Source organism: Panthera onca, chromosome B3, assembly GCF_046562875.1.
Source record: "Panthera onca isolate mPanOnc1 chromosome B3, mPanOnc1 haplotype 2, whole genome shotgun sequence".
NCBI classification, from domain to species: domain Eukaryota; kingdom Metazoa; phylum Chordata; class Mammalia; order Carnivora; family Felidae; genus Panthera; species Panthera onca.
The window spans coordinates 71,342,035-71,367,247 of record NC_138344.1 but is presented as its reverse complement, the minus strand read 5'-3'; the positions used below and the strand labels follow the sequence as shown (position 1 = coordinate 71,367,247).

The window sequence follows — 25,213 nt, the reverse complement described above, 5'->3', positions numbered from 1 at the left end:
GAGACTGCTTACTCAAGATCCAGCAGAACAAGAATTAGTTGTATGGGACTGAATGAACTGATAAGGAAAGTTTGCAGAAAAAAAAAAAAAGAAGAAGAAAGAAGAAAGAAAATTTGTAGTTGTTTGTATGGAATATTGTTTTATTTTATTTTATTTTTTAATTTACATCCAAGTTAGTTAGCATATAGTACAACAGTGATTTCAGGAGTAGATTCCTTAAGCCACTTGCCCATTTAGCCCATCCCACCTCCCACAACTCCCCCAGCAAACCTCTGTTTGTTCCCCATATTTAAGAGTCTCTTATGTTTTGTTCCCCTCCCTGTTTTTATATTATTTTTACTTCCCTTCCCTTATGTTCATCTGTTTTGTATATTAAATTCCTCATATGAGTGAAGTCATATGATATTTGTCTTTCTCTGACTGATTAATTTCACTTAGCATAATACCCTCTAGTTCCATCCACGTAGTTGCAAATGGCAAGATTTCATTCTTTTTGATTGCCGAGTAATACTCCATTGTATATATATACCACATCTTCTTTATTCATTCATCCAAGATGGACATTTGGGCTCTTTCAATACATTGGCTATTGTTGATAGTGCTGCTATAAACATTGGGGTGCATGTGTCCCTTCGAAACAGCACACCTGTATCCCGTGGATAAATGCCTAGTAGTGCAATTGCTGGGTCGTAGGGTTGTTCTATTTTTAATTTTTTGAGGAACTTCCATACTGTTTTCCAGAATGCCTGCACCAGTTTGCATTCCCACCAGCAGTGCAAAAGAGATCCTCTTTCTCCACATCCTCACCAACATCTGTTGTTGCCTGAGTTGTTGATGTTAGCCATTTTAACAGGTATGAGGTGGTATCTCATTGTGGTTTTTATTTGTATTTCCCAGATGATGAGGGATATTGAACATTTTTTCATGTGTCAGTTGGCCATCTGGATGTCCTCTTTGGAGATGTGTCTATTCATGTCTTTTGCCCATTTCTTCACTGGATTGTTTTTGGGGTGTTGAGTTTGATAGCAAAATATTGTTTTAAAGCTTTTTTGTTGTTGTTTATTTTTGAGAAGGAGAAAGAGAGAATGCACACAAGGAAGGGGGAGAGGGAGAGAGGGAAACAGAGAATCCCAAACAGACTCTGCACCGCCAGCCAGAGCCTGAGGCAGGACTCAAACTCACAAACTGTGAGATCATGACCTGTGCCGAAGTCAGACGCTTAACCAACTTGAGCCACCCAAGCAGCCTTGTTCAGAATACTGTCTTAACGTTCTACTTCAGTGTTGATGTTGTTTTAATGTTCTATTTTGAATATCAAAATAAGGCTTTTTTCTTTCTTCTTAAACTCTCTATAATCTATAACAAGTTACTAGATTCTACTTTTTAAAACTGAAACAAACATTCTTAAATGATATCTGATTTTTACTGACTCACACACCACTGCCAAGAATTCAGGAAGTCTCCTTACCTTTTTTTAGTACTTAAGTATTTTACCAGGTCTCCTTACTTCTCATGGCAGTATAGTTATTTGCATAAGTCCAGTAAAAATTTGTCCTCCTTTTCTGGAACTCAGTTGGGTAAGCATCCTACTTCAGCTCAGGTCATGAACTCACAGTTCATGTGTTCAAGCCCCAGGTAGGGCTCTGTGTTGACAGCTCAGATCCTGAAGCCTGCTTTGGATTCTGTGTCTTCCTCTCTCTCTGCCTGTCTCCCACTTGTACCCTGTCTCTCTCACTCTCTCTCAAAAATAAGTAAACATTAAAAAAATTTTTTTTTAAGAATTTGTCCTCCTTTTTACCAGAATATCATAGAAAAATCAGTTATGCAACCAAGTTCTTGCCCAGATGTCATTTTTGAGAATGATCTTTGTTTAATCCAGTATGATGAACTAATGTCTACAAAGTCATCTCAGGAAAACTTGTGTAGTACCTGGTTTACAGGGTCCCAGTTTTGCAGTAGATGAGGAAGATCTCTTCTTGTCAGGCCAGGAACTTTAGGAAGTTGTGGGGACCTTGAGAAGAAAGGAATTCACCCAAATTTGTGGGTACAATGGGTGAAACCTAGTGGAAAGGGTTTCTTGGGCTTGGTTTTTCTAAACCGAAGGTAGCAAACAGTAGAGGTTTTTAAAAGTCCAATCTGAGATTCTGAAGGAAGCCTCCAGAAAAAAGTAAATTTTGTGGCCTAGTCAATAATAATATGGCTCTAGATTTACAAAGCAGATTAAGAAGACCTATGTGGTAAATGAACACTCTTTCTGCAAGTGTATAAATAATCAGACGAAACCAACAGTATTGCCCCTTACTTTTTTTCTTTCCCACTGAACTGAGAGTTTCTTAACTTCTCTCTTATCCTCAGTGCCTAGCACAGTGTTTGGAATGAAGAAGGTAGTCAACATTATTTATTGGAAGAATAAAAATCAGGTTATGGAATTGTATTTGTGCCTGATTCCGCCCACGAGGCAGTGATGGAGGGTTGGGGAGGTAGGGCAGGGGCCTGAGCCCACCAAGTATGGTGTCCTCTGCCCACTTCCAGCTGTAACCTGGGGGAGGGGTAGCATCCATTAAAAATAAACTCATAATTAGCTTCAAAAATACTCCCGGAATAAATGAACACATAAGTAAAAACAATAAAATAGGGAGGAGAGATGAAACAAGATGGGCAAAATGTTGATTATCATTGAGTTGCAGGTGGTGGGCACTTGGGGATTAATTATACCCTTCTCTCCCACTTCAATGCAGGTTTGAAGTTTTCCACACTAAAAAGTTTTTAAAAATCGCCTTGGAGGAGAAGAAAATTACACAAAGTAAGTCTGAGGGCTCTGTGAGAAATGGAAATGAGGGATGAGTGAGTTCGGGCAGTTTCTTGGTTTTGTTTTTGGATTTTTGCATCCACTAATTCAAACTACTCCCTGACCCACTTTTGCCTTCCTCTTCTGGCTATCCACTCCTGGGACATTTGCAGAACACCAGAGATTTCCTGGAAGAGTGAGCATAGGGAGGGAAGTGCTCAAGTAGATTATTTCAGCACTGAATGCTGGCAAACCTCACCCACACACTGGTCTTTCAGCTGAGCCATGCCAGATCTGAGACTGGGCAGCAGCCAGATATTGCCATGAGTAGAATGGGAATGGAATGTTCTCAGGGCTTAAGAGGGGGCAGGAGAGGGGGGTATATATGTGTGAATCAATGCTGGAGACCAGAGAAGAGACACCAAGAAAGTGGGAAGCACTGTGCCCTCTGTTTGTCATTCCCTCCCCCAACAGTGACACTGGAGGAAATCAGGATCAAATGTAGTCAATCTGGCCCCAGGAGAGAGGAAGCTGGACAAAAAAATGAGCATTGTTCATTTGTGTTAGACAAATGCTCTTTCAGATTATCTTCAGGTCAACATGGCTGCATGTGGGGCCAGTTATTGGGAAACACAGGGTAAAACTCACCTCATGACACCTCATGACTCTTGAGATTTCTTTCCATTACATTCCAACAAAATTCTCTCCTACTAGCTTGTCATACTGTGTAAGATTCCACTGTTTGAGATTCATTTCTTTAACATTCATCTCCTTCCCCTGCCTTTTTTTTTTTTAAACAAAATTACTCCCAAAATGCTTGACACATTCAATTGGGCTTGCAGTCAATATCAACTTAGTGTGATTCCTTGTAACAAAATGCGTTGTCTCTGAGAAATGATAGCTAGCATATAAGGTGCTAAGTACCAGAGAATTGTGTCAAGCACTCTATTTACATTTTCTCATCTAGCACTGTGAGGTAAATGATACTATAGCTCCATTTTATAAATGTGGAAAGAAGGCTTTAGGAACTCTCAGTAAAATGACTAAGTGACAAGGGCAGCATTTGAACTCAGACCAGTATGACCAAAAATCTCTGTTCTTAGGGCACCTGGGTGGCTTAGTCAGTTGAGTGTCCTACTTTGGCTCAGGTCATGATCTCACAGGTCATGAATTCAAACCCCACGTCAGGCTCTGTACTGACAGCTCAGAGCCTAGAGCCTGCTTTGGATTCTGTGTCTCCCCCTCTCTCTGCTCCTCCCCTGCTCGTGCTCTGTCTCTCTCTCTCTCTCTTTCTCAAAAATAAATAAACATTTAAAAAAATTAAAAATCTCTGCTCCAGGAAGCCAAGTATGGAAATAGACTGTCAGGTTGGGGGGATTCTTGACAATCCCTGAGGTGCATGATGGTACTAGACACTGGGAGTGAGAAGGAAAGAGCACTAATAAAGAAATGTGTGATTGTGTGTGTGTGTGTGTGTGTGTGTGTGTCTTCTGGAGTGGAAATTAACCACTTGTGAAATGGTTGATAGGTAATAACAACTCAACTCTTTTAGCATGTCCACAAAATACTGAAAGAATGAACTTCACAGAGAAAGAACCAAACTTTCAAACAATTGTCATTATGTGATATTTCAACCTGAGGTAGTTGTCAAACAAGCTTTAGTGGAACCCCATTTAACTCAATTAGCAAAAAGCCTCTGAAGTCAAAAGAAGACATACCAGCTAAACTGGTGGCTTCTAATCTTTTAATCACAAGGACAATTTATTATTCCCAGCCCTTTTGAGTCCCTACAAGTAATATTATAACATGTAGCATTGTAACATTAAATTGCAATTATTTCTCCTGCTTAGACCGAGATTAGATAACAAAGGCATCCGGAAAGGCTGGATGGCCACCAGAAAGGACTTCCGGAGGTGGAAGCCGTACACAATTACCCGAGCCCCCTTGGGTCCTGTCCTCAACTCACACATCCACACATGATTTTGTCTGTACGTCTGGGGCTTTTCCATCTCACAGGATTGACTCATATGAACCACTCCCAAAATAAAACTATAAACAAGAGCTGCACTGAAAAATACATACAGTGGGAAATAAACCACCGATGACTTAAGAGAGAGATCAAATAGTGAAGAGATATTTGCTGAGTAAGCAGGAGTGGTGAGCAGTTTTGGGGTTCAGTCAGGCCAGGATGAGGATAAGGAAACATTTCTGACTCCAAATTAAGCACTAAACCAGCATCTTAACCCTGAGATGTGGCTTATAGAGAAGCAATTCCCCAAATGTAGAATTTCTCTTTCTAATCTCCAAGCTCCCCCCAATCTCCTTCTTACAATATATCTGCACACTTGTTGGTTTGTATCCTTTTATACTTTACCTTGCTCCAAGAAAAGATTAAAGACAGCTTGCAAAACTATCTACAATGAATGATAACACAACTCGAATTCAGGGAAAAGGAAAGAGGAAGAATACAGCTTTATGGATTAAACTTTAGTTGTGAGGATGCTAAAGTCACTATACTTGCCTAAGCCTGCATTTTGGTCCCCAAAAACTGGAGTCTGTGGGTTCTCAGTCCATCCCATTGACAGATTAAGAGTTTGGGTAGATTAGGAGTTTGATTTTACAAATGGTGGTTACTATTTACCAAATGCTGATCTGACATGATGTAATTCGCAGACAGTACCAAACATTTTTAGTTTTGAGATTTTGCTATTATATTTATGAATCACAATTTAATTTTCTAATTTATATTAATGAAAAAAACTTACCAGAGTTTTTAATGAGAAGGAGATAACCAGGGTTGTATCAATGGGTTGATACAATTCAAATAAACTTAGTTTTAGTTAACATGTCATAGGCTTATTTACAGTAAACTTGTGGTTTTCATAAAGATTTCTAAAATGTTAAAATTAGCTCACAGACCTCAATATTTACAATCTTTCATGTAAGAAAACAATCTTGAAAGGACAAAAGACAGTCAACAACAGTATGAAAGAAGGAAAGAAAGGAAGGAGAAAGAGAAAGAAAGAAAAGAAGGATCCTAGGTCAAGAAAGTAAACACAGGTGCCCCTCAATCTGCAAATGAGATACTTTCCCAGTGCAAAGAATCATCCCATGGGAAAACAATAAAACTAAAACTTCAGAGTAAAGGGGCTTGCTTTCTCTTCATGAAACTGTCTCTGGTGCCCTGGTCAAGTAATGATTGTTGGGGCAACTAGTGGTCCAAGGAGCAGAGGCTTTTTCCATGGGAAGCCCCTACACCCTGGTAAGGTCCCCAGATGGACAAGCCAGTCCTATAGGCATGATGCTGTTATATGGCAAATTACAAAGCCCAGGACAGAAACCATGCACCAAAGAGAAACTCTGCCTTTTCTGTACTTTCTTGAAATTAGAGATCAAGTTCACTTGGGTCGGCAGACGTTGGTGCAGAATTAGCATAGAAGAGGTACTCAGTAAGATTTGGTGAAGCAGAGATGAAATGAGGGAAGAGAGAATGAGAAAAAGAGGGAGAGATCCCAAAGCAAAGCTCTAGCCCACAGCCTGGAAGATGAGCTCGGGGGAAAGGAAGCATCCTAGACTCCTGGACTTCTGACAGTCTTCCCAGTTTCTATGCCCTTAGAGAGTCTCTTTCTTTCCTCCCCTAGCATACGGTTGCTTTGGCTTAGCCAGCCAGGTAAGTGATTGAAGTTCTGCCTTCAAAGATAAGACAAGTAAGAAAAGGGAAAACATTTAGAATCTGTAGTAAGACATATTGATAAGTAAGACATTCAGATCTTCCTGAATTCATATTGATCTTCTCAGCTGAGATACTGTTATTATGTAGGAGAATGGGTGCCTGGGTGGCTTAGTGCCAGACTTCAGCTCAGGTCATGATCTCATGGTCCTTGAGTTTGAGCCCAGCGTCGGACTCTGTGCTGACAGCTTAGAGCCTGGAACCTGCTTTGGATTCTGTGACTCTGTCTCTCTCTGCCCCTCCCCCACTCGTGCTCTCTCTCTCCCTCTCTCTCTCAAAAATAAATTAAACATTAAAAAAAGAAAGAAAGAAGAAAGAAAGAAAGAAAGAAAGAAAGAAAGAAGAAAGAAAGAAGAAAGAAAGAAAGAAAGAAAGAAAGAAAGAAAGAAAGAAAGAAAGAAAGAAAGAAATTCATGCCAAGGTATTTAAAAATGAACTGATGGAGGGCGCCTGGGTGGCTCAGTCAGTTAAGCGTTCAACTTTGGCTCAGGTCATGATCTCACAGTTTGTGAATTCAAGTTCCGCGCTGGGCTTGCTGCTGTCAGCACAGAGCCCTCTTCAGATCCTCTGTCTCCCTCTCTCTCTTCCCCTCCCTGACTTGCACAAGCTCTCTCTCTCTTTCAAAAATAAACTTCGGGGGGGAAAAGAAGTGAACTGATGTGATATCTGCAACATCTTACTTTCAAATGGCTCAGGAAAAAAAAGAAGTGTGTATGTGGTACAATACTAAAAATTGATGGTGGAAGGCACACTAGTGTTTATCACATTATTCTTTTGACTTCTCTACAGTCTTCAAGATTTTCAAAGTAAAAGGTTGGGGACAAAGTGGACGTTAAAATTTCCAAAAAATATGTCAAATCCGTTGTCTGTACACCAAACCCGTAATAGTGCCTATCTTGACTGAGGCATTCTTTTTTGCCCTTTTTCTTGTTGTGGTTTTTTTGTATCGTCCAACTAGTCTACATTAATATGTATTGTTTTTGTAATCATGTAAGACTTTTATTCTATTTATTCTTATTTAAAATTTATTTTTAATAATAAAATAAAGATTAAAACAATAAAATAAATTTATTTTAAAGCTGCATATCTATTTTTAAAGGCCAAAGCAAGGACTCTTCCTTCTGCCCCAGTGGCCTCTCTCACCAAACCCCCTGCTCTGTTGCCCCAAACCCAGAGCCAGCCAAGCAAGCTCCCTACATACCATATTTCTTGCCTGTGCTCCCATGCGTATCACTAGCTCCATAACCTTCCTCCCCACAAACACTTCCCTCATAAGCTACTGCCCACACAAAACATACTCCATCTAAATTTCTCTCCTGGAACAAATGGCTTCTGTCACCACTGACTACACCTCTGTGCAAAGCTTCCATCCATAAATCAGTCCTTCCCCAAATTTCCTGTATAACACTTTCCCCACCTATGCCTCTGAGTCAGTCCCTGATGAATTTCTCCTGGTGTGCTGCTGAAGATTTCTCAATTGCTGACACAAAAGGTTGCCCTTCCCTGCCGGATGAAGCAGCCAATTGCTTCCACTTTTGTCTGGGATCAGTCACAGCTCCCTAGTCTTCCTGACCTAGCACCCCAGCTCCTCAGCTCCCATCCTAAAGCAGGTCAAGCAGAAATGGACACACATGGATATACAATCATTGCAGCAGGAGCACCTGCCTACATCTTCAGCCTTATCTCCCACAATCCCATTGTTCACTCCACTCTAATGCCATGGCCTTCTTGCTGCTCCTAAATTGCTAAGTCCTCCTAGAACCTTGATGCTAACTGTACCTTCTGCGTCTACACTCTTCCCTAATCATTGCATTGCTCATCCCCTCATTTATTCAGGCCTCTGGTCACATGACAGCTCTTCAGGGAGGACTTCCCTGCACTAATCCACTTGAAATTGTTCTCCCCTTTATTACTTTTTTTTTTTTAATAACCTTACTGAGGCATATTTTACATATCATAAAATTCACCCTTTTCAAGTGTGTAATTCAATGACTTTTCGTAACTTTACTCAGTGATGCAACCATCACCATAAATTAGTTTGGGAACATTTTCACCCCTGAATAAGATCCTTTATGCCCATTTAATTTTCATTTCCACCCTGAGCCCCAAGAAACTACTAATCTACTTTCAGACTCTATAAGTCTGTCTTTTTTGGACATTTCATATAAGTAGAATAAGAGTAAAGGTTCTTTTTTTTTTGTATCTGAATTATTTTAGTCAGCATGTTTTGAGATTCATCCATGACATAACATGTGTCAGTAGTTTGTTTCCTTTTATTGCTGAACATATTCCATATATTTTGTTCATCAGTTTTTTGTTTTCTGGTTATTATGAGTAATGTTGCTGTGAACATTTGTGTGTAAGTCTTTATGTGTTTATGTTTTTTTATTATTTTAAAGATTTTATTTTTAAGTAATCTCTATACTCAACATAGAGCTCAAACTCACAATCCCAAGATTATGAGTCGCATGCTCTACTGACTGAGCCAGCCAGGGCGCCTCTATATGGATATGTTTTTATTTCTCTTTGGTAGATACCTAGAAGTGAAATCACTGGGTCGTATGGTAGGATTATGCTTAACTTTTTGAGAAACTGCCAAATATTAAAGTGGCAATACTATTTTACGTTCCCATGAGTGATGCATGAGGGTTCTTGTTTCTCTGTATCCTTGCCAACATTTTCGATGTCTGCCTTATCTATTATAGACATCTGGTGACTTGAAATGGCATCTGATTGTAGTTTTAACTTGCCTTTCCTTCCTCTATTACTATCCATTCCTTCACTTTGATTATTTTTTCTTAACATTTACCATTACCTTAGATTTTTTTACATTTGTATTTATTTGCAAATTGACTCCCCCAATTTAAGGTAAACTCCATGAAGGCAGGAGTATTTTCTTGTTCTTCTCTGTTCTCTAATCCCTGGGACATTTATTAAGTTAGTGAATAAACATACCCTCCTCATGTGTTCCTCTTTTTCTTGCCAAGAAGCCCAGAAAAATACACTTGATGAATGCCTGTCTGAGACACTGAAAAGCTTCAAGCTTCTTCAAGGCTTCAATGGGCAGGCAACAGTTTATAAGTTAATAATTTTGGTTTTTGCATACATGTGCATACATGCACATGCACACACACACACACACACACACATACCAGTATTTCTGTGTATGGCATAATACATCTGATTATCAAAAAGACAAATTTCAAAATAAATGGAGGGGAAAAAATGGACAAAAGCAATACAGGGTGGTCAGGTAAAAGCTATGGTTATCTGAGTGGCCATTATGTTGCTAAATGTCAATACTAGGTGCAGACTGATGACAAGACCTGACACAGACATACTCCGAATAAAAACTGAGCAGGATTATTTATCTAAAGGTTGCAAAATAACTCAGAGAGATGAACATATTTTCCAACTCAGACAGGGCTACAAACATCTTGACTCCAATACCTTTACCAGAAGGGTGTATTATCACTGAAACTCTAAGTAAATGAAGGCCACATTAGACTCTATGGAAAATATAGCAGTATCTCTCAGTCCAGCCTAGTTGTACTCATAAGTGAGTGTGAATATGCCCAAAGCCCCTCCTTGGCTGGAGGCACTTCATGTGGCTAAGAGTCATATGATACATAATACTACTGCAGAATGCAGTTTGGTTCTTTAAGGCATCTCTCTTGGACTCTCCAAGCTAGTAGATCCTGGTCTGAGAACATTCCTGAATTGAGTATTTTGGAACCATAACAGGGATCAGTTTCCTAGATCTTGGGAATCCTGCTAACAAGTCTTTAGACCAGCCATAGAGCTATCTTGAAATGAAGTATCAGTAGGTAGGAAATATTCTAGAAGACAGACAGTCAAAAAGAATGACAGAGTAGCAGAAAATATCCAAAATTACTTGTACCATAACTCTATCCTAGTTTTTTTTAAGCACTAGTGGTTCCTATCCATTTATGAAGGAGGAGGAAGAGTTGGCAGAGTAAGCATCCAAGGAAATGACCCTCTCCTGGGCCCCAAATTCAGAAAGTCACATAATTTTGCATTTCAGGAGCTTCACAGGCTCCCTTACATCCTATCCATGGGTCCAGAGTGAGAACCTTTCCACTCCGAAACAAGTATATTAACAACAACACTGTGCCAAGTATTGACATCATCCCCTGACAGCAATCAAATTGTTTTCATACTTTGTTTGATGGACTGAGTGGGATACTAACAATGATGGTAACTGTATATTATGATTGGGGGGAGGGGAGCAGTGAGATATTGAGAGCTGGAATTGACCCCAGGCAACCTTTGATGGTTTGCATTGATAGAACTAGAGCAGATCAGGCTACACATAGTGTAGTACTATATTCCTACTAATCTTTTATAGCAGGAGCTCAGGTAGAAATAGTTCCAAATAAAATAGGAAAAAGGAAGACTAAGGCCAAAAATCAAATAGCCAACAAGCGAAATGGCATTTTAAAAAATATGAGGCGTGCCTGAGTGTCTCAGTTGCTTAAGTGTCCGACTTTGGCTCAGGTCATGACCTCAGGGTTTGTGAGTTAGAGCCCCACAAGGGCCTCTGGGCTGTCAGCCCAGAGCTCTGAGCCTGGAGCCTGCTACAGATTGTGTGTCCCTCTCTCTCTACCCCTCCCACCCTGCTCACGCTCTCTCTCTCTCAAAAATAAACATTTAAAAAAAAAAAAAACACGAATAACAGAGAGAAAAGAAAGAAAACAAGAAAAAAAGAGAGATTGGCAAGAGAGATCATAAATTTCCTAAGATGAAAAAACTCAGAACGGAAGTGAAAATGAAAAACAAATAGAAGAGTAGGGGGTTTTGACCTGAAAACCAGAGACTAAGGATTCACTCCAAACAATATCAGATCTGATTTCTTCCAAACCTAAATTCTGACAAAAAGATTAAGGACTGGAAATTTTCCATTTTCATTAAAGTTCAAGTTTACAATAACAGAAAAACCAGGCAGAGAGCCAGTGTTTGTTCAAAAGATGTCCTTTAGAAACACAAAGTAGTTATGAAAAGCAGATGCATGTTTACAAAGGAAAAATGAATGCAAATCTAAGCCAAATCAGATTTAGACCAGAGGGCACAGCAGAGGAAGAACAATTGTGGTCTCTCCCACCTTCTCCTTTTAAAGGGACAGCAGTGGTATTATCTCTTTGTCTCTATTCCTTTATTTTTTCAAAGTCCTAATGTCCAGCAATGGTATTATCTCTGTCTCTAGTCCTTTATTTTTTTAAAGTCCTAATGTCTATCCCTACCATACACTTTTATTTATTTATTTATTTATTTACTTACTTACTTACTTACTTACTTATTTATGGGGGAGGGGAAGAAAGAGAGAGACAGAGAAAGAGAGTGGGGAGGAGGAGTAGAAAGAGGCGGGGGAAGAGAGAGGCTCTTAAGCAGGCTCCACACTCAGCTCAGAGTCCAGTGTGGGGCTCTGTCTCACAAACCCAGAGATCATGACCTGAGTTGAAATTAAGAATTGGACACTCAACCAACTACTGAGCCACCCAGGTACCCCTCTTTGTCTCTATTCCTAAAGGCAACCAACAAATGGACTGGGAATTGGCTAAAAACAAAAAACATTAAAGCCATATTCTTCCTTTGCTTCTAAAAATGTTGAGGTGATAGACATGTGTCCTTGAGAGCACTGACCTAAGTCAATAAAAAAACACACTAATTATGATGCAAAAACATCTCTAAGACATTAAAGAAAATAGCATGATGCAGAACACATATAATGTATTAACTTCTGTGGACAATAAGAGGAAGAGAAAAAAATAACGTGTATTTGTATTTGTTAATATTTTATAGATACTGGAAGAATGTGTGAGAAACTATTAAGTCGTTACCAGTGGGGTGGGGAAGGAAAGGCAGATGAAGGACAGGATGGAGTTAAAACTTTACACATTTTATGTTGAGTAAGTTTTTAAGTATGTGTTCAAAATTTTAATCTGAAAAAGGAGAAAACTACTAATTTGACTTAAGTGTATGTATTTTTCATTTCCAAATTGCTTGCGCTTTTGCCTTTACGTTTTGCTTTATAACAGCATATTCTTTTAAATACTGCAAAAGTCTCCAACCTGATTAAAAAATTCTAAACACCGGTTCTGTTATTCTATACGGCTAGTTTGGGGTGAAAGTACTTCTACCATCAGAACAACTCTTTCTGCTTCTCGTTAGGCTTCAATCCATCAAAATAGTAACATGATTTTCACCCATCAATTCCTACTTAAAAAGCCTTAAATGGCTTGTCATATTGCCTAGAGAAGGTTCTTACTCCTCAGCCTGAAAAGAGACCCCCGAACAATCTAGCCTTGTCCACCTTATTTCCCAGTGCTCCTATTCACAATGTCTTTAATTTCACCATTTTGTTCTGTTCAATGATCAAACATTCTCGAATTTGCCTGCATGCAGTAACTTCTGCCATGTCCTCTTCACCAATGTTTTCTGTAAGGTCTAACTCAGTCTCACCGGTCCTTCCTACTCCCCATCCCAGGTTGGTTCCCTTTGAATACCCATAGCATATTTTATCATTGGCACTTAGCATGTGCTACTTCTCACACATTATTCCTTTTTCAAAAATTTCCCAAATGGTGACAATATAACATAGGAAAAGACTAAAAGTAGGCATAGAGGGCACAACTAATTCAGCTTTTAATGCATATATCCTGTCTCCCCCTTAGATTGGAAGCTCTTTGTCTTATTAGCAGTTTATTTTATGGCTTTAAGACAATGTTGTATGCAATGTATATGATTAATAAACATTATTGGTATTGATAAAGATGACAATGACAGGGCCAGGGTAGAAAGCCCTAACTTGAAGTGTGTGTGTTTTTTGCCACCTATCCTGAGATGCAGGAAAATGTCCATTTTGTAGGCCCCTCTAGAGAGCAATAGTGTCATCACCAGTTGTTTTCAAGAACTACCCTTTTCTGGGTCCTCCTCCCAGACCCATCTCCCTTGACTTTTGCTTTTATTTTCTTGCTCATCTAAACTGGTACATTCATTTTGGTTGAGTTGGTTGGCACTTTGAAGACACTTGATGAGCAAAATGTAGTGTATCCATACAGTGGAATAGTACTCAATTATGAAAATAAATGAAGTACTGATACATGCTACAACTTGGATGAACCTTGAAAACATTATACTAAGAGAAAGAAGCCAGTTAAAGTCCATATGATCCTATTTACAATTCCCTTCATATGAAGGCCCAAAATAGTTCTATCTTACAGAGCAGAGAGTAGATTAGTGGTTTTCAGGAGGGTTGGGAGCAGAATAACTAAAAGGTACAAGGTTTTCTTTTGAGTTGATGAAAATGTTCCAAAATGGACTGTGGGGATGATTGCACTTATGTGTGAAAATACTAAAAGCCATTGAGCTGCACAGTTTAAATGTGTGAATTTTATTGTATGTAAATTATCTCATTGAATAAGCCTTCAAAAAAGAAATTAAGGGGTGCCTGGGTGGCTCAGTCAATTAAGCGTCCTACTCTTGATCTCGGCTCAGGTCATAATCTCAAGTTCATGAGTTTAAGTCCCACACCTGACCTGGCTCTGTGCTGATGGTAAGAAGCCTGCTTGGGATTTCCCCCTTCTCTGTGCCCTCCCCCCCTGCCCCCCGTTTGTGCTCTCTCTCTCTCTCAAAATAAACTTTAAAAGAGAAATCAAAGGCAATGTGTTTGTGTTTTCTTTCTCCAGCCCATATGGCCTTGAACCTAGTATTCCAGTGCATTTAGGATACTCATTACCTATAATTAAATAGTACTTGCCTGTAGCTACTTTCCTTGTCATATCTTAGTTTTCCTATAAAGAATGTACAATTTTGTTACTACAGGAGATATTCAATGTCCTAACATGAGTATAATAATAAACACTTCTGTAAAGTCAGTAAGCCTTATTCTTCATACTTAGAACTAAAAAATTAGACTCTTGCATGAGGACAACAAATGAATATTCTTCTTGAATCTAGTATTCTATCACAAAATTTATGATGCCCTTTACAGGGTAAATGGGCAAACCCATATACTAAGTCTAAACACCAAAGATGTGCTTAAATATTCCACCTGAGTCTCTCTGGGACATGTTTTTCAGATGGCACCATTCTCATTCCTGAGCCATCTCACCAAGAGCCAGATCAGGGTGAGAAAGCTGAGCACCACATGCACTCTCTTGTAACTTCCAAGTATTTGCCCATATCTCATTAGAGCCCTGCATGTCCTCTGTTCTAGTCACACCTGTTGTGATAATGACCCACGGAACATGACTACATTTTATAGCTCTGTGCTTTCACTCACCTGGTGTGAAATCCTTTTCCTGCCTTCCGTCCTTTAGGACTGAACTCAAAAGTTTTCTATGAAACTTCCCTTACCCAACCCAATTCTCAAGGTCCAGTGTATACAACTGGTCTATCCTTTGGGCTCCCATTGTATGTAATGTGTAGAATATCCTATACTGTCTTATAGTAACAGTTAATGGTTTCACAAATATATCTCTTAAGATTAAAGGGCAGTTAAAGAGAACCTTTGTTATATTCTCAATTTAACATTCTTAGCTGAGTGTTATAGAGGTAATTCAATAACTTGATTAAAAGAAATGTTTATAAACCATCTCATTAGATGAACAAGTTGCATATATATCTGAAGGACACAGTACTTTCCTCTAAACCAGCTTGCTTATGGACAAATGGCAGATGCTAGCAGTTTGTCTCAAGGTCCAGGTAGGGTTTTAGAGCTGGTGGGGGTGGTGACAGGGCCACTCCAGAATGCTTTTTGTGTTAGGCTCAGGTAAGTTGGTTAGTTACCAAAGGATTTAAAAGAGGTTTTAAAAGCTTTCTATTGTAAATTTCTATTGAAATGCCATTACTATTAGAGGCTCATCCAGCTAGATCTTTTATCAAAAGGTAAAGAGGCCTGGGAGGGTAGTGTGGTTTTGAAACATGCCATCCAGTCAGCTGAATGCAAACTGGTAAGTGAAAAATAGTGCAGTGAACCAACAAAGGGCAACACCTAGATGCTGTGTGACAGGGGGGTTCTGACTGAGCAAAAGTCAAAAGACTAGAACCCAGAAAGGAAACGAGGAGGGAAGGAAAGGAAGTGCTCTAAGAAGTGAAGTATGAGTCAACTTCACAGGTTTGCCTGGGGCTGGCAGGACTCTAATCTGCATGGAGTGGCTGCTGGCAGAGAAAGATGTAGTATTCTAGTATTCAGTATTTGCTACAGCATTGTCAGAATGCAGAGAAGGAATGTTGGGTTGTCCTTAATTATGGCAGAAGTTAGGGTAGGGAGGAGAAAGAAAACAACAGGAAACAGTTAAGGCTTAAGAAGTAGCCACTGTGGAACAGTGAGACCAGTGAGACGGTTCAGATATTCATGAGGGCATAGACAGGGAGCAGCACAATCAGAAGGCTAAGGTCAGAGGCAAGACTGGTCTGAGGAAAGCTGCCATCTTGTGCCAGGTGTTAGCTCTTCCTTATTCATCTTCTGACATCTTTATCTCTCATCTTTGGCTTTCCTTCATCCTTTCCTGCATTTACACACCACCTCATCTCAGTTTTTAGTAGCTCGTCTCAGAAGCAGATCACACTGGACATGTGATCTCAGTCTTTCATGCCAAACTTGGCCTGTGCTCCAAGCCTTATCCCAAAATGCACTAAACATTAAATTATTTCATCTTTTTTATTCTCAAAATATGAATAGTATTCGAGTCCAAGAGGTATTGGACTTGTGCGAGGCAGACTGAGTCTTCAGGAATGTGAAATCATCTTATCTCAGAAAGATAGTAGTAGGTACCTGTGCCAAGTTCAACAGCCCAAATCACACCTAGGGCATATACATGGCTGTGTGATAGGGCTTGGGCCCCAGCTCTTGAGGAAGAACAGGGGTGGAAACTATTGAGACAACTGAGCAAAAGAGGAGCCAGCACAGAAGAGTCTGGTGGGAGAAATGGTGGATCTTCCTCTCCTTTCTCCTACTACTTAAGGGCAGAGGCACATGACCCCAGCAAGGGGCCAAAGCAGGTAGTAGCTACTTGGATCCTATTAGGGAGAGGCCAGACCACTCCAGGGCTGGTTAATTGCCTTTGCCAGGCAGTGGAATACTAGCCATAAGAATAGAGACGAACTGTTCCAATTTCTGTGCAGCTTTTTTCCCGGACTCTAATACTTCCTCATGATTGGCCTTCTCCTTGGTTTCATAATCCTGGATGACTTTGTTAGTGATGAGGGAGAAGCCAAAGACTCGAAGTCCACAGTGCCTTGCAACTATAACTTCTGGTACTGTGCTCATGCCTGATGAGAAGAGAGAGGGAAAACAACTGTCAGGACCCTCAAATGACTCTTTTCTTTACCCTCTGCCCTCATCCCCATTCATTACCTCATTGACAATTCCACATCTCAAAAAAACATCCAAAGAAACAGCTGATTTCTTGTCTAGCTTAGGTTATTCTGTATTGCTTAAAAGAGTGGGGCCTCAGAGGACCTTACACATTTCTTATAAGTATTACCACTGCAATGCTTTATTTCTGTTTGTGGTCATTTTGAAGTCAGTTCTAATGATGCGGTTCCATCTTCCAGCCAGAGGTACAGAAAGCGGCTATATTTTTTAGAACAATCTTCAGAAACATCAAATCATGGATGGGTCATTAGCATTATAGCTGTTAAAGCCCTAGGTGCTGGGTAGGGAGGTTTAATGCTATAACACACCAAACCCCAACACCTTTAAAGTCAGTTTAACTCAATCTTCCCTTAAGTCAGATCTCTCACTTTACGGTCTAGGTCTACAATCTTACACCTTTCCATCCCTATTTTACCAGATCCCTCCCTGTTCAAGCCTCCAGTCGGTTCCCCTTCTCACCAACAGCATCTGCCCCCAGCTTCTGCAGCAGCCGACACTCGGCCACAGTCTCAAAGGAGGGGCCTGCCAACATCACATAGGTGCCTTCCTGAAGCTCTCTCTGCTCCCCCATTTGTTTCCAGACACTGTGAGCCTTCTGTCTCATATCCCGGTCATAGGCATCAGACATGGCAGGGAAACGAACTCCGAACCTAGGGCACAGGTTGGAATCTCAGATTACTGGAACATAATGAGTTCTGACCCCCAGACAAGTCCTTAAACTGTACCCAGCTATTAAAAAAAAAATTTGCAAGATACATACCTATCCTCATTGGGCCCTCTGAGAGGGTTCAAACCACAGAAACCAGGTAGGTTGATGTGGTCGCGGATCAGCATGATATCTCCAACCTCAAATTTGGGGTTGAGTCCTCCAGCTGCATTGGTGACCACTAGGGTGTCCACACCCAGAAGGTAGAAAACCCTCACTGGGAATGTCACCTTACAAACAAAACATAAAAGATCAGAAAGAGTTCTTTAAAATTTCACCAATCTACCCACAGACATGCATGATACACACCACGAAAGAGAAAGGAGGGGACCAAAGTCAACCTAGCCCAGGTAGATAGGTCATAAAAAGAGACTGAGAACTCTCTCCCCCTTCTTCCAGACCAGGCTTATGCCCCTGAATTACCTTTGAGAGTGGGTAGCCTTCATACATGTGGAACCTGCCCTGCATCATCACACAGGCTCTGCCATTCAGGAACCCAAACACCAGTCGACCAACATGACCTGGCACTGTGTACAAAATAGAAAGAAAGAAGAACAGGATGATGTTTTCATACAACACATATCCACTGAGCACCTAGTACAAGCCAACTCATGGTGCTCAACATGAGAGGGTATAATTAAGCAAAGGATGACATTACTAACTCCACTTTCAGAAAGCTGAAGTCTGGTGGAGACAGGAACAAATCATAAGCTTACAAATGAGTATATAAGTACATCCTGAGATTAGAGCTAATGGATAAGGATGCTCAATGTGAACCACATATCAAAAGAAAGATTTTTTGTTATTTTATTATTTTTTTAATGTTTATTTATTTTTGAGAGAGAGAGAGAGAGCATAGCAGGGGAAGGGTAGAGAGAGGAGACACAGACTCTGAAGCAGGCTCCAGGCTCGGAGCTGTCAGTGCCAAGCCCAATGTGGGGCTCAAACTCACAAACCGTGAGATCATGACCTAAGCTGAAGTCACATGCTTAACCAACTGAGCCACCCAGGCACCCCTTAATTGTTTTTACAGAGAGAGAGTGTGTGAGTGGGGGAGGGGAACAGAGGGAGAGAGAGAAATCTTAAGCTAAAATTCTCTTAAGCTTAAACTAAAGATTCTCCATGCTAAGCATGGAGCCTGACACGGGGGTCGATCCCACAACCCTGGGATCATGACCTGAGCCAATATCAAGTTGGCTCAACTGAACCACCCAGGTGCCTTAAGGAAAGGTTTTTTTTCTTTTTAAGAAACTTCAAAAGAATGAGAAAGCCATATTGTAAGAGAATAAAAGTGAGCAAAAAAAAAAAAAAAGAAAAAAGAAAAAGTGGGTAATAATAAATGTAGCAAATGCAGTCCTTATAGACTTTTCCAAAATTTTTAAATTCTCCAAATATGTCTCCATATTTATTACCCTAACTAAACCATGTGCCTCCTCACTCTTGAAAGGGAGTTCATAGTATATGAGGGTCCTGAAGAGATTACTGAACAACAGGGGGAGGGGCTGAGTTTGGACCCCTACAAGGCTTCTCCATTATGACCCACAAAACAGTCCTGTGGTAATACATAGCCCAAATGGGCCCTGCAGGGGTGTGGGAATGCAAAAATAACTCCCCACACAGACATAATAACCATTATTACCATTTCCCTTATCTAGCATTTCTCCTCTAATGGAGGCAGCCAACCTATCCCCTAGGGAATGGGTGGTCCAAGAGAGAGGGACCAAAATCAAGAGGAAGAGTTCAGGGAGAGTCAGAGACAAAAGAGCTTATTTAAAAAAAAAAATTCCAGTAATAGAGCAGAGGTGGCAGAGTTAGGAAAACCTGAGTATAAAAAATAGGCTAATAAAGTTTAAAAATTAATCCACTAATCACTTACTGCAGTGCCCTTCTCAGTGGGAAGAAGGAGTGGCAGGTGGGGTCAATGTCATTGCTCTTTCCCTTAGGAAACTTTTTGCCCTTTGCCCTCCCTCTCGGTTTAATATTTCTTTACCCAACCCCCACCCCCACCTCCCTGCTTTGGTCTTCCAATCTTGCTCCAACGGGTTTGGAAAAATATATGTGCAAAGTCTTAACTCTCTGGGGAAAAGAGGACAGAAGGTAGAAATTTATAAAATTAATAAATCATGGGAAGTTAGTTATCTGAGAATTAATAAGTAAACCAAATAAACTACCCTTCTCCTTAATTTACTTGGTCCCTCCCACCCCTTTTTTCCAGAGAACTGGCTAAGGTTGTTAACCTAACGTTCATGAATCATAGGTGAAAACAGTTTCACAGGCCATTAGAAAATTTCAGTAAATTTAGAAGATTCAGCCAACATGGGAGGGGTGGGGGGCAGTGGCGGAGGTGCCTGGGTGGCTCAGTGAGTTAGGCATCTGACTCTTGATTTTGGCTCAGGTCATGATGTCACAGGTCCTGGGATCCAGCCCTGAGTCAGGCTCCTCGCTGAGCGTATCAGATCCTGCTTGAGAGTCTCTCTCCCTCTCTACCCCTCCCCTGCTCTCTCAAAATAACTTAAAAAAAAAAAAAAAAAAGAAGGGGACACCTGGGGGTCTCGGTTAAGTGACCGACTTCGGCTCAGGATATGATCTCAGTTTGTGGGTTCAAGCCCCACAAGGACTCTGTGCTGACAGCTCAGAGCCTGGAGCTTGCTGGGGATTCTGGGTCTCCCCCTCTCTCTGCCCTTCCCCCACTTGTGCTTTGTCTCTCTCTCTCTCAAAAATAATAAACATTAAAAAAATTATATATAAAAAAAAAGATTCAGCCAACATGGCTAATAGTGAAGGGAAGTGGAGAGTAGTGAAGGAAAGTGCAGGGCCACTCCAGGAGTTGCCCACAGTGGACCCATAAACCCTCAGGGTTAATCCAAGTTATCACTTATAGGAAACAAGCACCTTCTCAACCTCATTTTTCTTTCATACCAGTCTACTTTTTCAGTATTAAAAGGGGATGGACAGATCGTGACTCTCAAACATCTCACAAAGTAGGTGAGTCACATTAGGGGCAACCTTTACTTGCTCAAAAATCCATCTCACATTAGCTGGGAGGATTCAGGTGTCACCCTGAATTGTTATTTTCCTTACTCATGAAGTTTAAGGCATGGCCTTTCCCTTTTTTTTTTAAATAAAGGCTACCCCCAAAATGGGACTCGAACTCATGACCTGAGACCAAGAGTTGCATGCTTTACCCACTGAGCCAGCCAGGTACCCCACACCTGGCTCTTTTCTAAACCACAGCTTTAGAGTTTTCTGGCAGCTATTAGGATGCTGGATATGCTACCCTCAGATCCATTATTGCTCCACAGTGCACAGATAACACCTGCTTCCTTCCCTCCTTCAAAGGGTCAGTGTGAATCAGGTCTTGTGTGTTCATGTGTTATCTGTGTATTTTGTCTGCAAGAACATGGCAGTGTTCATTTGTTGCTGCGCACCAGTGAGTGCCTTATCATGGGACAAGAGCTAGAGCTGGGGAGATTGGGAATGGCAGGAAGACATAGGACAGGGGTCGCCTGACTTTGTCCCGGGAAGTTATAGGCACTACTTTGTCCATTTAACCTGCAGACTGAAAGAAATGGGAGGGATATGTGCAAGTGGTGGGTATCCTGGTGTGGATGGGGGAGGAGAGTGTGAGTGAGGTGCTGTAAAGCTTTAAGGGGCTCTGATCATTACAGCATAGGAAATATGTCATCATATGGTATCATTGCCACACACATGCCCAATCTATCATGAAATTTCTACTGGGGGAGTTTCCTTCTAAAGTCATTCTGATTCATAGTGGTCTTTTTCCCTCTCTTAAACAAGTTGTCTTTAGTCAAATGCTATACAGGATAATCAGGTGCAGGCCTGGTGAAAGCAGACCTTCTCATCAGAATCCCATCAGTATCCCTCAGTTCAATCCCTCACTCCCCTTTGCCAGTACCTGTACTTTGGGAAAAGTTTGGTATCTCACTGTAGTCAAAGCTCTCGGCCTCAGTTAATTTATTGACCAGATTTCCTAACCCAGAACCACAGATCACTGCCACTTGAGGTCGGTGGTTGGTGCGGCACAGAAGCCATTTTGCAGTGTTCTGATAATCTTCATATGTAAATCTAGGAAAAAGGAAAATGAAAGTTAAGTTTTGCTCCCCTCCCAAGGGCATCATAGACTAATGACCTTCAGTGCAGAAAGGCTGCTAGGAGTGCTGGGGTGGGAAGGGACACAGAAGGGGCCAAAGAGCTGCCCCAGAAGGGAGGATCCTCTCTCAGCAGGGTCCAAGCTAAGCTCATCCACCTACCCACTCCTCTTTCTGAATCAGACCCACTTTCTGAATCAGACCCACTGAAAGTCTGATGGGAAAGTCCCTCCTCATTCTATAGCCTGGCAAAAGCTAATGGTGCCTATGTTTCCACCCCCAACCCCAACTTCAGTTTTGCTACCACTAGCAGGTTTAATTATCTCTCTTTATGACAAAGATTTAGAGAGGAAGGGATGATAAGTCTACATAGAAGTACAGGGAAATAATTGAATCAAAGAAGTAAAAGGGCTGGATTTGAGGATGAAGGCTAAAGAGTATATTCAAAATGGCATTAAGACCTTCCTTAGGGCAGTGACAAACCCAATATAATCCTCCTACCCTACTTATCAGTAAGGACACTCAAAATGTGATTAACACTACCCTGAGGGCAGGGATAAACCCAATTTCCTTTTGGACCCTTGCCCTCCAATTCCTCCCTCAGACACTTTTATTGGTTGACCAAAAAAAAAAAAAAAAAGGCAATGGGAACACTCCAGAGTAGAAATCTATGTGCCAGTTAGTTCCCCCAGATCCCTATTCTGGGATACCCAGACCAATAAAATACAGATCCCTGTCAAATGAAATTGCAAGCAGTAATTCAAGACCAGTGACTAGACAAGCATAAAAAAGCAGATGGAGTAGTCCACAACTTTGGTGGTCAGTGGCTGAAACAGAACTATTTCAGCATCTGCTTGAAAATACAAATTCTAGGGGCGCCCGGGTGGCTCAGTCGGTTGAGCGTCCGACTTCGGCTCATGTCATGATCTCATGGTCTGTGAGTTCCAGCCCCCGTTGGGCTCTATGCTGACAGCTCAGAGCCTGGAGCCTGTTTCAGATTCTGTGTCTCCCTCTCTCTCTGCCCCTCCCCCGCTCATGTTCTGTCTCTGTCAAAAATAAACATTAAAAAAAATTTTTTTTAAAGAAAGAAAGAAAATACAAATTCTGGAGCCCAATCCTAGAGATCCGTAATTCTGGGGATCCACAATAGTGTCCTAGGTAATTCTCATTCAAAAACCAGGCTTACTTATTTCTGGTCAAGAGGAAGGCAGAACTCAACCTGGGTTCTAGTCTCAATTCTGTCTTTTTAAGCAAATAAATGTGTTTCAAATTCTTTCCTCGGGTAAAAAGGAAGTAATTGGCAGCACCTGTCTTGACCCCGCCTGTCTTATAGGTACAGTTTTAAAATTAATTAAAAACTTATCAGTAAGTTCCAAAACCTTACCAGTTAAGACTCTATTATGTCAGGGTTTGAGTCCAAAGCACTTGAATCTTCCTCCCTGCCTTTGTTCTCCTCCCTGCCCTCTCCCATCTCCCTTCTCTTCACCAAGGTTCTTTGCCCTTCAGAGACCTAACCACATACACTTGTCATACCCATACATCTTAACCACATACACTTACCGTGCCCATACATCCCCAAGAACCAACCCAGAATTTTTCTCACAATTCCAGTCCAATTCTCAAACCCCTATCTGGAAAAATGAAATGTTGAAGTGGGGGACAAGTGGAACTGAGGTATGACAGAGCTGAACACAGCTAACCAAGCCTCCAAAGGAAATCCTTCTCTTCAAAAGCAGAGCCTTTGAAACCAGATGACTCTACAACAGGCTACCCTCAGGGAAGTAGCTGGGTAAGGGACAGAGGAGATGGAATCACAGGATGATGGAGAGAGAAGCAATGAAATGATTAAAAGTTAATCAAATGGCATCCCCAAGAGGTGCAAAAAAAAAAAAAAAAAAAAAAAAAAAAAGAAAGAAGTATGAAGCCCTGGCCACCTAGCATATCTAGCAACGACTTATAGGACTTCTTCAATGGGCCATCAGTTCCCCAAGAACACCCTGGATCCCTGTGCATCCAAAAGCCACTGTGGTCCCTGATTCTGGTGACTTGGACTGGGATTTCTGGGGCCAAAGCAGACAGAAGAATTTTCAGAGGTGGGAGGTAGGAGGAAAGGGCAGAGTCTATTGTTCAGTCCAATTAATAAGGATTTCCTTCTCTCCTTGGAGACTTCATCCCCAACTTATTTAAAATGTTTCTTTTTCTTTTTTTTTTTAATTTTTTTAATGCTTATTTATTTTTGAAAGAGAGAGAGAGAGACAGACAGAGCGTGAGCAGGGGAGGGGCAGAGAAAGAGGAGACACAGAATCCAAAGCAGGCTCCAGGCTCTGAGCTGTCAGCACAGATCCCGACGTGTGGCTCCAACCTACGAACTGTGAGATCATGACCTCAGCCGAAGTCGGACACCCAACCAACTGAGCCATCCAGGTGCCCCTAAAACTTTTCTTTTAGGGGCGCCTGGGTGGCTCAGTCGGTTAAGCTTGGGACTTCCGCACAGGTCATGATCTCACGGTTCATGAGTTCGAGCCCGTGCTGGTCTCTGTGCTGACAGCTCAGAGCCTGGAGCCTGCTTGGGAGTCTGTGTCTCCCTCTTTCTGCCCCTCCCCCGCTCACGTTACGTTTCTCTCAAAAATAAACATTAAAAATTTTTTCCTAAATAAAAAAAATAAATTTTTCTTTTAAATTGTGAGTAGGCTCCACGCCCAACGTGAGGCTTGAACTCACGACTCTGAGATCAAGAGTCACATACTCTGAGATCAAGAATCACAGCCAGCCGCCCAGTCCCCAACTTATTTTAATTGGATCTCCAATTTGGTGGGAAGAAAGGTGTTGAGAGAACTTCAGACATCTCTCCTCTGAAGGAGGAACTCCAGATACGGGCACCAAAAGAGCCTCGCAGCTTTACCTAGACTCTGCAAAGGGAGTGAAAAGCACAAGGGGTGGGTTGACCTCTTCCCGGTATGCCGGTCGGGGTGGCTGGGGGAGAGAGAGTACGCTTCCCCTACAACTTGCACCTCAGTGCCGGCGCACACGCACATAAACACACCCGCCCCCTTTCCCAAGTAGAGTGCACGGTACCACACCGTGTCCCCTTCCTGCTCCGGTGGGGCCATCACTACCCGATTCCCGCGTGCGCCCCGGCTGTCGCTGGCCGCCTCACTGCTCTGCCGCCCTGCCGCGACACGGGCTCCCCCGCCAGCGGTCTCTACATCTCCAGAGCATTCGCTCTCTCTCCTGGCCCTCTCGGGGCCCAGGTGCCGGGCTTCCAGGTCTCAGTGACAGCCATTCCCCTTCCCGGGTTGCCCGGGCCTGGTGCTCGTCTCACCCGTTCTCCATGGTGCCACCGCCGCCCTCTCGAGGAGCCCGCCCTTCTCCGCTCGGATCCGGTCTGCTGAGCTGCGCCGCCCTGCGCTGAGCTGTCCTCGCCGGGTGCGGTGTATACTGTGAGTGTACTGTTACTCGCAGCTGGCTTATATCCCAGCCT

General features: G+C 41.7%; 2 protein-coding genes and 1 non-coding gene across 3 annotated transcripts in view; 1 reads left to right on the top strand and 2 right to left on the bottom strand.

The window, feature by feature from the left end:
- The window catches only part of RNASE9 (ribonuclease A family member 9 (inactive)), a 126,091-nt gene that overhangs the window by 100,515 nt on the left and 363 nt on the right, over nucleotides 1-25,213 (top strand). Inside the window, exons 5-6 of the transcript XR_014137808.1 lie at nucleotides 742-853; nucleotides 2,739-2,803. The gene's annotated coding sequence lies outside the window, so the exon portion shown is untranslated. The remainder of the gene's footprint in view (nucleotides 1-741; nucleotides 854-2,738; nucleotides 2,804-25,213) is intronic.
- Nucleotides 16,187-25,187, bottom strand: PNP (purine nucleoside phosphorylase). Its single transcript, XM_060619089.2, has 6 exons — nucleotides 25,055-25,187; nucleotides 21,540-21,709; nucleotides 18,047-18,150; nucleotides 17,678-17,853; nucleotides 17,377-17,567; nucleotides 16,187-16,811 (listed from the first exon to the last, which is right to left on the bottom strand). The coding sequence occupies exons 1-6, from the start codon at nucleotides 25,063-25,065 to the stop codon at nucleotides 16,594-16,596; spliced, it is 870 nt and encodes a 289-aa protein (XP_060475072.1). The 5' UTR covers nucleotides 25,066-25,187; the 3' UTR covers nucleotides 16,187-16,593.
- On the bottom strand, nucleotides 20,572-20,722 carry LOC132670683 (U12 minor spliceosomal RNA). Its single transcript, XR_009606888.1, has one exon. It is a non-coding gene; the product is annotated as a U12 minor spliceosomal RNA (small nuclear RNA).

Coding starts and splice junctions, on each gene's coding strand:
- PNP (XM_060619089.2), bottom strand. Junction 17,854..18,046: donor AAGGCTACCCACTCTCAAAG/GTAATTCAGGGG, acceptor TTTGTTTGTAAG/GTGACATTCCCAGTGAGGGT. Junction 17,568..17,677: donor AGAGGGCCCAATGAGGATAG/GTATGTATCTTG, acceptor CCTGTGCCCTAG/GTTCGGAGTTCGTTTCCCTG.